Source organism: Leptosomus discolor, chromosome 8, assembly GCF_034619465.1.
Source record: "Leptosomus discolor isolate bLepDis1 chromosome 8, bLepDis1.hap2, whole genome shotgun sequence".
Lineage (NCBI taxonomy): Eukaryota > Metazoa > Chordata > Aves > Leptosomiformes > Leptosomidae > Leptosomus > Leptosomus discolor.
The window spans coordinates 45,999,854-46,012,857 of NC_141398.1; the positions used below are offsets into that span (position 1 = coordinate 45,999,854).

Sequence of the window (13,004 nt, forward strand, 5' to 3'; positions counted from 1 at the left end):
TTTCTTGATAAATGATTTTACTTGAAAGATTAATTAAATGAAAGGAAGGAGAGCAATGTAATTGTTAACCCCTGTCTCCTTCCATCGGAGTTGGTTTAAACTTTCAAACATCCATCCCAAATAAGCCCACACCAGTCCCTAAGAAGGGACACGACCACAAACCCAAGCTTATGCTGTTCACGTCAAAGCCAAGTCAAAAAGCTGTTTAAAATCCGTACCACTTACACACTTGTCCCTGCAAATTAGTAACGTGCGCCCGAGATTGCACTGTGCTAACGCCAGAAAGCCACCTTGTGTCCATCTGTGCAGCAAGCCTGCTTTTTAGCTAAGGTGGCAGAAGAACCAAGAACAGAAGAAAACTCTAAACATCTCTGCTTCAGTAACACATTAGATGAAACTTAAAATAACTTAACATAAAAATATTAAGTCAAATAACTAGCCACAGTTGCAGTTTGTTAAAATCTTTTCGGCTCCAGCACAACATTTTTCAAACTAAATCTGAAGTGCCAGTATGCCACTTGGAAAGTCAATGCAGATTCCTAAAGCTTTCCAACATTTTCTAACACACACAGTTTTGTGCGGCTTGCTTTTTTGAGAGGAGAGAATTTTGCACAGCATTTTGGAACATTCAAGGAATATAAAAGTGAGTCACAAGTTGCTTTGGTTGCATCTCCTTGTATTAGAAGCATACAAAACTTCTTATGAAAAGATCTGAAGTTAGCACTTACTATCAACCACAAGATTTTAAGTTTGCATATTAAATTTATATTCTTCAAGCAAAATGGACAGTGACCCCAACTTACCCGTTTAGCACATGTTAAGAATCAGCTCATCACCCATTTATTACTTGTTACTGCACTTTGTTAAGCCGACAAGTATAGATGCGCTGCTGTCATACCGAGGCAAAACTGAAACCCCAGAAGTAGTTCTCCCTCTTCAGTTCCAAACGCTCATAGTGCATTTTGAAGGAGGAGGAGGAGCAATCACACATACCATGGCAAGGTACAAGAAAGGTTTCCGGTCACTTTTTACTTTACTGATTTGTTATCTTTACAGCAAGGGTGTGCACAGTGAACTATGTTCAGATTAAACAACGCAGTATTCATTTTGGGACTCACAATGCAGTAATATGCTCCCTTAGAGAAACTACTTGTTCATACTCTGGTTTGTTCTGTTGTGCTTAGCTACTCCCACTTGCAAGGCAGGAGGCCCAGGTACCAGAAAAACCATGGGCTGGAAGCAGTAGCACTCAATCTGCAAAGTATTTTGGAGTCACCAGCCTCCTTTTGCTCTGCTTATCACTCCAGGCTAGAAAGCTGCAAACAATAACTGTGAAAAAAGGACAATGCCTAAGCAGATCACATAAAAAGTATTTCCTGATGTCACCTCTATCAGCCCAGTGAGAGAGATGCACACTCAAGAGCTCTGATGTCAGTAACTGGAAGAAATGCTTCCTCCTCCAGTGTAGGTGACCAGTCTTGTCCTTCAAAGTATCTGGAGAAGCCAGTCTCTGACTAACCCTGTGGACCAAATCATGTTTTTTATCTTCTTTCCCCTGAAACTTTAGCTAGTACATCTGTCAGAAAACTACCAATATAAGCCCAGAAAACACTTCACTGAAATACCTTCCATGAGTCCAAAATCTTAAAATTCAGAGACACCAATATATGCTGAAAGACAACTTATACAAGATTTCATGCAACTACCTCAATTACTGGGTTCTGCTTGGACATAAGGACAAAAGAATCAGCATATGGTGAAAAAAAATGAACTTCTAATGGTTTGAGAGTTAAATCCTCACAACTGACCCAGGCCTAATATCACACAGGTGAATGCTGGAACCCACTCTAGGACGGGACATCCTCGGCATGGCACACCTCCTCACGTCATCCACATATTATGCATTAACACATTTGTGCACAGTCTTCTGACAAATGTGGCAAATAGAGAGCAAGCAGCTGCACACAGCTCTTGAAAACCCACTCAAGATTCATCCAACTCACTCACTGAAACCACTCTCTCAAAGCCATTTCAGTAATAATTTGAAGATTTAGCAGATGTGTCTAGTGTACCAAAAAAGTGAGTAGAAGACACAGCAGTGGATACCAGCTATCAGAAAAGTGTGAGAGGGTCGCTGCAAGCTCTGCAAACTGCTGAATCAAGAGCAACTAGGTAAAGCATGTTGCAGCATGCCTGAAGCAGGCATGCTTCAGAGGAGCAAAGCCTGAAGTGAACTATTCCAGCACATAATGTTCAGTGACTTGATGCCTACAGGCAAATACCACATTATACAAGAAATAAGAGAGGAAGTTTTGTTATTACACAGTTATTCTCTTAGTTTGCTCCAAGGTGCTGTCACGCCGGGAGCTGACACTGCTACTTACTGTCACTGAAACATTATCTTTTACCACCTGTATATGACCTGTCACATCTGGCCAAGTTGCCACAAGAGTAGCTTCAGAAGATCATTCGTTAATTCAAATTTATATAGATTTTAGCTAAGAAAATGGTTGCAGCTGATGTATAATGTAATTACAAGACAGCAACAAAAGCAAGACTGTATTGCCCTTTCTGCTTAACCTCAAAAACTATCTCTTAAGAAGAAATTCAACAGCTTGACAAGGCAAACTCCTCTTCCATCTGATGCTGGAAGCAGAGGTACAGGTAAAGAAGCTGCTTAGCACAAATGAACTAGCTCTTCAAGGCAAAAATCAACATGAAAATTTTCTTCTGCAAGTACCTACCAAGTATGACTACTACAAGGAAATGATGAATGAGAATACTCTAAGACACCAAGTCCAAAGCACAACCAGAAGGCTAAGTAAATAGAAGATCCTCAAGCACCTGAGCTGAATCACCCAACTGAAGAACAGTGTGACATAACAAAACACAAATGGAATAAAAACTATCAGGACTTTTTTTTTTTTTTCCAGCCTGGCTCAATATTAACCGAAGACTCTGTAATTTGCAATCATTATCATCATTCAGATTAAGGTAGTTCCTTCACTGCACCATGTTTAACTCAATACTTTAACTGACGGTTATGGAAAGCTTGCAGACCAGCAGTACCTCTGAATATATAACAGACAAAGCCATTGTGCAAGGCAGAAGTCCAGAGTAAAACACACAAATTTTCAAAAAACTATATGCATACTCATTTTAGATTAAAGCTAAAAATCTCACTGAGGGAGAAGAGGGAGGAATGTAAATGCATATAAAGGAATATGTTTTTCGTGACCATCCCCCCCCCTCAAAATCAGAACAAAAAAACCTCTTGCTTTTTGTAATGCGTAGGAAAATATCAGCTGTTCCTAAAGTAACAGAGGAAGTGAATAGCTCTAAAGTTAACACAGTGAGGCAAAACTTAAGGAGAGAAGAAAGTTATGTTACCACACTTCCTTAGTCTACATCAATCACAACATCTAGAGGTCACACAAGGTCAACAAGCTTTGATTCAGGACTCGCTACCTTCAGACTACACTTTGTCACATAACAGTAAGATCAACACCTTAGCCATCAGGCTACAGCAAGATATTCCTGCACGCTGTATTTTAGTAGTATTCTTACTCTAATTACAGCATGACATTATATTAAGGGCTTATCTATACTTGACATTTGTGACAGGTTAATGTAAGTTCTTTCAGATTTTACTGGGTCCATAAACAAAGTAATTGTAAGAAAGCATGTGACACTATATGTATGTACTTAAATCTACACTGAGTGAAGACATTAAGCCAATGCTCCTACTCACCTACACACCTCTTCCTCTACTACCCTCATTTCCCCGATTTGGAAGTTTCTAAAGGACTTTAACGCTTGCATTTGCCCATTGTTACATCCCATTACTTACAGAATCACAACACTCCATGCTGTCCAACATTTTCCATGTAGTGTTGGCTATTTCCCCCCTAACAAATCATTCTGACAAGATGGAAGAGTGGAGATGTGCAGTTACTTTGACCCTACGCCTCTGCTTATTTGAGCTTCTGCTATCATTGTTTTCCAGTAAAATCCTGTAAAATGCAATGCAAAAAAAAAAATTTGCAAGATGTATGCAATACAGTACAGTGATGGTGAATTCCACATGGTAAAGCCTTCTCAAGCAAGACTGTGCCTCTTTAGCTGCACACCACTTTTGAATAATTCAGATGTAATTCTGATGCCATGGAGGACATTACGAGACTGTCAGAGAGGCTGATCTGGAATGAGGGCTGCCAAATAATCTTAATTGTCACCACAGGAGGAAGAAAATTAACAGATGTTGCTGATGTACCAGCATAAGACACCCTCAGACCCACTCATGCATCCAGTTCATCCTCACACTGAGCTGATGAGCTAGAACTGCCCTGGAGCAGCTGCCTCCAACCTGTGACCCATCCTTGGCATTTGGTGGCCCCGGAGGCGGCTATGGTACAGAACCAGCTCATGGGCTGTGCTGCTCAGTCTCACACAAATCTTGTGACACAGCTTTAAGGGTCAGAAAGATAACCATCAGGGACAGCTAGTATCAAAAGACCTATACTGAATGCAGCAAAATCAATGCATGATCATGACACAAGACATAAGTATCACCAATGCAAAGTTATTGAATTTCAGATTCAAACAGGCTCTAGAGACCTGTAGAAGAGGCTTTTGTACAAACTCACAAACAAAAGCTCTGCTGCCTCGATCCACATCTATCTCTTGCTTTGACACCATAATTCATAGTATTCCTGGAAAAATTCCTGCTGTGTCATCTATTGTAGGTTAAAGTTACAAAATGATTAAAGTTCAAATTGCACCGTCTGTAAAGCTATTAGTAGCCTAGGAAAAATATCTGAAGCCTGCATCCAGTTCACTAGTTTTCCTCTCTTTTTTCTTGCTTATAGGAATATTTTCTTTAGCCTCAATTTCTAGGCAAAAGGACAGAAAGTGGTATTCAAATATGACCGACATCTTGAGCACTCTTCAGCAGTTCATCCAAAAACATAATTCAAAAAGATGAATGCTCATAATTTAAGAAATCTCAGCATGTTCAAATAACGAATTAGCATGCCAACTGCTCACTAAGAACAGCAACAACAACAACAAAAAATTGCTTCTAATACCTATTATGCAAGATTTGCTCTGCTTGTGTTGCTGTATCACTATCAGCACACACACCTCTGAACACAACACCTGAGCTGGCTCTAGGCTGCTACTGCTGCCAGTTATGACATCCAGCAAAGTGCGTAGGAACCACTGTTTTACATCACATGCAATATAATCAAAAAACTTTGAAGCAACAGCCATCTCTTAAATTTTGGCACATGTGCTATTTTGGGAGCACATACCCCATATTCAGAGATGTATTCGGAAACACCGTATTATAAGGTCAATAAAAGGAAATATGAAGTATTTACATTATTGCCTATTTTGACAGTAAAGTTATGTACACAACTTCTCAAAACTGCATTTCAAAAGTTTTGCAAATTCCTAAGGTAAAAAACAGACCTCATACTCCAATTTTAAAAAAGTGAATAGAAACTGCCCAGGAGCAAAGTAAAACACAAGATGGTTAAAAAAAAAAAAAATTAAGCAGAAAAAAGAACAATAATATGCTTTCACGATACCGGTCTCCATCTATTTGTGTTCCCTAGGACCAACAATATGATCTCAGGCTTCCTGAAGTTGACCTTATACTAACAGTTTGCCAATTAAAAAATTAGAGCTACAACCCCAACACAGTCTAATATAACTTTATTAAAGATTCAGGGTAAACAGATCTTTTTTCAAATGCATACTGCTACAGAAAACACTTATTGGCTCTCAGTAATGTTGACAGAGCGAGGACAAAGGTTGGACTTGACAATCTTGAAGGTCTCTTCCAACCGAAACTGTTCTATGATTCTAAGAGGGAATGACATACTCTTCCTATTACTTAATATACACGCCTCTATCTACCAAAAAAAGTCTGCCAAACTTCTGTTCCTTATATAGCCACTCCAAGGTTAATAGGTGTCCAAGTCCCAAACAAAAGATAAGAATTGGAGAAAACAAAACAGTCCACAAGAATACATTCACATGCTGTTCCCTTGCACGTGTAGAAACCAGCAGGCCTCTGAAGTCCTCCTTAAATTGTTTAAACAAAACATGCCAAAATGTTGGCATCATTCCAAAATTCTGCAAGTTCAAACAATGCTGTTATATAATATTTACAGTGTATTTCCTAAATGTTTCGTCAAACTGCCTGTAGTCCAACATCTTCATCCCATAGTAAACTTGTTTCTCTCTCCTAACCCCTCCAAAAGAAGTAATTTCTTACTATGGGAGGCTGTGGGAAAATATCTGATTTCACTTCCATAAAATCCAGATGACCCCCTTCAAGAGCTGCACAAGCTGTCACAAGGGGCCTGACAGAACTGCGCTGTGGCATGACTCGGGATGAGAGCAACGGTAGATCTTATCAGATGGATACAAACATCTTATCAGATGGATACAAGAAAAGGATTTGCACTCGAGTCACATCCTTGCACTTCCACCTTACAGCTTACATACACAGCTACAGAGTGAGATCAGAGTACTCTTCTAAGAGGCTTTCTGGGAAGCACGTAGACTTGTGTCTATGACTTCTTCCTGAATAATTCATTTTTACACATGATGTACATGGTGAATTCAACTGCAACCTATGTTTTAACATACATGCCTTCACTAAATCCAAAATGCATGCAACTACTCTAACAGAAGATACATTAAGAAGTCATGCACGCACCTTGTTATTTCACCAGCAGTCAGAAGTCTGTGCACTAAAGTGCTTGTTTCACTTATGTGAAGCATTTGTAAATACTGAGTAATGCAACAGCAAATCAAGCGCCACCCATACCTTTGATTGAAGCACTTAAAGAGGACACATGAAAAACCACACAACTGATTAGGATTTTGTCAGATTTCCCCAAGCTAGCTATTCAGTCTGCCTAGACGTTTGGCGGCAGGTACATACACTTGCTCTGCTCACACTACACCCAGCTCTTTCTGCTCATGCTCCAACCCATGCAGAAGTCATGCTACTATGGCTCATACCATGCAAGGGCCTCAGCAAGTAAGAGCTGAAGAGACATGGTGTAGGTTATCTCAGGCAGACAGTTGCACTACTGTAGCTACACATCCTCTGGTCAGCTCAAAGCCTGCGGAGAATGAGCTTGCGCCTGCCTTAACGCACCTAGCTTCTTTCAAAAAAGAGATTAAAAGATCTAAGAAGCTGACAAACTTCACATGAAAAAAATCATAATAGAATTTCTATAGCAAAGACGTATGGCTTTAAGCTATTTTCTTCCTAAAGTAGCTATGACTTTATTTCTTGGTGTCCTCTGTAATCCTGGGCAACATGCTGCGAACCCTTATATCAAATAAGCTGAAGCCTGCTCAATTCCGTGCCAACAATTCAGCAGCCTGCGAGTGTGTGCCTGTCCATGCACACACGCCTCCTCCGGGGGGGTCACAGGATTCTCTCCCTTTCATGGCAAAGTTTCCCTCAGTACTTCAAAACAGTGTGCATTCAGTATTTCAAAATGCACTGTTTTCTATTTAAACCCAGGTTCTTCCTCAGGAGTACACATGACAGATTTTCCTCCATAAACTCACACATTAATTGGGTTCTTGCCTTCAGCTGCAGATTCCTATGAAAACCAACCAGCTCCCTACAGAGTCTGAAATCCACATGTCCTACCTGGGAACTATGTATGAAATGGACTCTTTCCTTTGGCACAGGAATCACAGAAACGTACAAGATGACAGGCGAAACTCACACGCAAGTCTTTATTTCTGGGTTTTGTTACACTTAAGGCTTCTGGCTTAAGCAGTTCTTCTTGTGTCACCTTTTAGCTAGGCTCAATCTAAACAGTGAAAGGTATAGAACAGCCATTTCAGTATCCCAAATACTTTTTCTTCCTTCTTAATTGTGACACTACTAATATTATTTACTGTTGCCCTTGGGACACACAACCCACAGGATCCCCTCCAAAATCCCAACCCACACATCTTTCTACATCCCTGAGTTTTACTGCTAAGTACCCTGTCAAGGCAAATCCAATCAAGCTATTTAAAGGTATGTTACATGGTAAGTCAATGATAACATCATACACATGCTGTAAAACTTTTTCTTCATTTTCTGCATTATCTGATCTTTTTAGCACTACTGTCTGTTGACAAAGTCCCCAGAGGACGTCAGTCTGCAAGTCTGAACACTTAGAATAAGGGAAAATATTAAAGATAGGCCAGAATACGATGTATACAATAGCAGTATTAACTCTGTGGGAGTAAAAACTGGCCACATGTTGAATGTCAGTATTTCAGCATTGGTGAAAGCTGGCAAATATCGTGCACACATTGTAAGAAATCTATCTTGACATAAAAAACCAACACTGTTGTGGTTTATTTTTTAATTATTTGGTTATCTCTTTGTATATATAAATAGTATTAACTAGGAAAGTATGTTTCTCAATAAAAATAAAAAACTGGAAAGAAAAACTCGAAAGATTTGACTGAACAGCTACTTAGCTTTTAGACAAAATCTCTACTATTTCAACATGTTTACCCTACACAAATCTTTAGACAGCTAGTTACATGCTGTTATGAGTTTACATAAACTGTCCAACTAGCTAAAAATTATTGGACTGTTTTTCCAGTCAGCTGATCAATACAATTGTGTATTCAGAACTGGTTTTGCACAGCCATACACACAAGTGACATCCTTGCACTGGAAATACGACTGCCACATGTCAGCTTTCAACTGTGTTTGCTACCAAGTCAGGCCTAATCTTTCTGAAAATGGGACTGCTCCACAACACTGTGGTATTCAAAAGACTAAAAATTTAAAGTGATTAGCTGAACAAAATTACAGGACGGTATATAGGAAAAGTGTTGAGAGCCTTTACTATTTTTTCACAATTTGCAACAAAACAATCAGGGAAAGAAAAGGTATCTGTTAACACACAAGTAATGCTGCAATAGAACTGCGGGTATCTTTTTTCCCCAGTAACTGTTAGAACTAATCAACACAAATTTGGGAATTCATGTCGAAAATAATTTAAAATATTTACTTTAGCAGCAACCTCATTTGCTAGGTTACAAACCTCTCTATCCACCATTACTGTCTGGTGTCTCAAGAACCAAACCAGATGCGGGAGCGATGGCAGCGCCTGAGTGCACACCGCAGGCAGTTCATGGGAAGCTTCATGTGGCCTTGCCAGCAGCCAGTTGGTCACACTGCAACCTTCACAAGACCTACACATTTTCTCTGCTTTCCCAAGAGGCTCCAGCTCCTTCTAGAAATTATCTTCACAATTTTTCATTCAAGATTTGCTAGTCAACTGCATCTAAATACCCTTGGAATAAATAACTTTTTAGAAGCAAACACCACTCACTTCTGTAATTTAGGAAAAGCAATGTAGTGGTGTATCCTAGAGACACTCTACCTTACTCTGCTTTGAAAAAAAAGGAAACAGCTAACACAGAATCTCAGCATCATGTAAACATATGCCAGAAATCAGACAGTCAAGCCAAATGCAGAGCAACATATTACAGTATTGTTTGATACTACTTAAAAAAAAAAAAGTCCACAATGTGCTTCCACTTGCGAATTTGAAACTGATTCAACTAAAATTCTACTCTAGCAACAGACACCACCTTGAATACTTTTGTAGAGGAATTGTTGTTGTTGTTATTATTATTATTAATCTCTTGCTTAAGCTCACACCCACCACCCCACCCCGTATCTTCAATACAGGGAAAGGGTTTACGGATTTACAAGACAGAGAGAAGCACTTCTAAAAATGCTCCTCGACCTTCAAGTAAATAAGTGATAAGCTAGAAGATAAACAGAGTCCAAAAACTAACTTACAAAAATCCAGTACTTGGTATGTTTTGCACATGTTACTTTTAAGCCATGCAAAGAAAGTTATGGTAGGTTCCAACGTATAGTGACTACAGAACTTAAAACAGCACACTTCTACAGTGCCATTTTATTATAATCCCAGCTGTAAAGGTAACATAGGAGCTGGCAAGAAAACAGGGAGTCAGAGGCAGTAAGAGTTTGTTTTCCAAAGCGACCAGCAAGTCTGAATAGTCATTTTGACAAATCTTACCGAACAGCAATTCGGTAGCAATAGCAAGGAGATCAACGCTTCCCCGTGGGAGGGGGATGAAGGACCCTTAGGTACAAGTTGGGCACACAAAACCTGACGTACCCAAATCGTTATTGATTTCTAAAATGAGCTCTTCCAGGCCTCCGACTGTCACTATGCACCTCTGCCACCTGAACCCTGGAACCAAGCCAGACTTGTTTTGTAAATGGGCAGGACTGGAAAGAGTATTACACCTGCATACACCACACCAGAAATCCATACTTAACAAGTCAAACACACGTCAGTGTACTCTTGCCATGAGGAGGAGGGGTGTGCTGTGGGTGAAGGCAAAGGTTATATTTTGAAAAGCATGAGCTTAAAAAAACAAAAAAAAAAGCCACAGAAGTTATCAAATAGCTTTCATCCAGGGCATCAGCCATATCAAAAGACATCCCCGTGTTTAAAAAAACGGGGGAGGAACGGCTCAAGATAGTTTTCAGGTAAATAGAAGATAGATGTTTGCCTGCCTCAATCTCTTGTGGGTTCGTGTAATGCCAAGCGATGAGACCCAAGCTAATGCAAAAACACTACAGGCAAAGTACTCCAACCAGCACATACATTCCACAGTCAGAGATGCATGAAAACCATTAATAATCCCATGCTGGAATCCATAACGCTCCATACGTGCACGCAAGTTTATTTCTGGGAGCAGGTGGCAGCACATGTGCAAACCTTATCTGTCAGATCTCAGAAAACACGCTCCCTGTGTAATTATCTACTCTATGCACTTTCTTTTAGCAGCAGCAGATTATTATTTTTTAAGCTATAGTCCCTGCTACGCATTTGTTCCACATGTAGCACAAAGCTTCATAAGCATGCTCGACAGCGGCTGCGGAGGGCAGCGTGCAGGACCCGCACAGCCGAAGCGTGGTGCCTGCTGTCCTCCTTCCTCCCCCAGCCCAGCCACCCTGAGCGGCAGCCGAGCAAGCACCTCATCCAGCCCCGCAGCATGTGCGTGAGCAGCAACGGTACTGGACAACAACAACAAAATCCCACAGAATGACCGCAAAGGGCACAGCAGGGTGACAGGGGAACACCTGTGCTTAAGGAGCAAGGCGCGCTACCCGGCGAGGAGCGTGTAACACGCCCTACGGGCACACACGGTGACAGCAGAAGACCCTGCGAGGAGCTCCCGTCCCCCGCGGATCGGCGTGCCCGCACCGTCAGCATGCACACGGGCGTCCACGGCAGGCGCTGCCCCCCGCCGCCGCCAATCGCGTTTATTTCGCCCTCCTCGAGGAGTCGCCGCCCCGGCCGCGCAGCCCGGCCCGAAGCCGCTCGCCCTGGAGGGCAGGACGCTCAGCGCCACGGCATCCGACAGGCTGCCCCGCCGGGCACTGACAGCCGGGGCAGCGGCCCGGCACCCGCTGCCCCCGTCTCCCCGCGCCAGCAGCAAGCGGCGGCCCGCGGACCCGTCCCGGCTACCCTGCGCCACCGGCCGGGGCCTGGGCCGCGCCCCGCCGCCGCGGCCCAACGTCTCCCGCCGCACCTCGGCGGCCGCCCCGTGCGCGGCACCGCGCCGCCCCGCCACTGCTGCCCGGCCCCGGCGTGCGGCGGCACTCCCCACGCTGGGCCCGGGGCGGGGAGGGCCCCGGCCCCCGCCTCCTCCGGAGGCCGGGCCGGAGTCGGGGCTAGGCCCGGCGCTGGCCGCTGCTCGGCGCCCCCCTCGCCCGCCCTCCGGCCCGGCACCGCGGCCGCTCACCCCACGACTCCCTGGCTGTAGTTCCTCTTCTTCCAGGGGGTGCCGGTGTAGAGCGGCTCGGCCAGGCCGGCCTGGGCCCGGGCGGCCGGCTCGTCCCCCAGGGCGGGGGCCCGGCCCTGCCCGGGGGGCCCCAGCAGGAGGCTGTAGTTGAGCCCGAAGGTGCTGGCCTTGTTGTCGCGCTTCCTCTTGTTGCTGGCGGCCGCGGCGGCGGCGGCGGCGGGCGGCCCCCCCCGTGCGGGCCGGGCCCAGGCGGCGGCCCCCGGGGGCGGCGAGGCCTGGTGGTGGCTGCGGTTGTGCTGGTTGTTGGCGCTCTCAAGCGGCAGGAAGTCGGGCTGGGGGTCGGCGCGGGGGGCGCGGTACATGCCGGGCGGGGAGGCCGGGCCGGCCCCGGCGGGGGCGCTCTGCTGCTGCTGCTGCTGCTCCTGCTGCTGCTGCTGCTGCTGGAAGTAGAGGTTGCGGACCCCCTGCGTGGTCTCCCAGATCTGCATCCACAGGCGGTTCGAGGGGCCGAGCTGCTCTGGCTGGAACCAGGCGATCCGGGGATCCATCAAACGGGGACCCACCCCGGCTGCCTCCGCTCCCCGCGCCGCGCCGGCCGCCGACGCCGAGACCCTGTCACCGGGTCCCAGCGCTAATGGCGGCTCCTATGGAAGGGCAGCTCCGCGCCTGCCTGCTCGCTGCCGTCGCTCCACAGCCCCCGCCCCTCCTGGCGAGCGCGGCGAGGCGGGGCCCGGCTGGGCCGCCGGCACACGGGCCGCGCGCAATGGAGCGGGGGAGGGAGGGGGGGGGAGGACGGCGGCGGCCGGCGCGGCTGGCGGGCCCCGGCCTCTACCCCGGCCTGTCACACGCCGCCCCCGGCCCGGCCGCGGCCTCCCCTCGCGCCTCTGCCGCTGCGCCGGCCCCGGGGCGCTGGGGAACGGAGCCCCCGGGCCGGGCGGCTCTCGGCCGAGAGCGGCGGCTTCTGTCACGGCAGAACCGGCCCGGCCCTCCGCGGGGCGCAGGCTGACGGGAGCCCCGCCGGCGGCAGTCCGCCGGCCCTACGCTTCAGGGGCGCGGGGCTGCGGCAGGGAGGGGCCGCGCTCGGCCGGGAGCCCTCCGCCCAGCTACCCCGGCCCCGCCGGCGGCAGGTGCAGCCGGGGCCAGAGGCCCCGACGGGCGGCAGG

The 13,004-nt window shown here is 45.8% G+C and overlaps 1 protein-coding gene across 2 annotated transcripts in view; it reads right to left on the reverse strand.

The window, feature by feature from the left end:
* Positions 1-12,391, reverse strand: part of TENT4B (terminal nucleotidyltransferase 4B) — a 42,548-nt gene extending 30,157 nt beyond the window's left edge. Inside the window, exon 1 of one of the 2 annotated variants that reach the window (XM_086469589.1) lies at positions 11,842-12,391. In XM_086469589.1, coding sequence (XP_086325715.1) covers positions 11,842-12,389 — 548 coding nt within the window. In that variant the 5' untranslated portion in view covers positions 12,390-12,391. The remainder of the gene's footprint in view (positions 1-11,841) is intronic. The other variant, XM_086469590.1, reaches the window with a different exon arrangement.
* Positions 12,392-13,004: the final 613 nt, after the last annotated feature.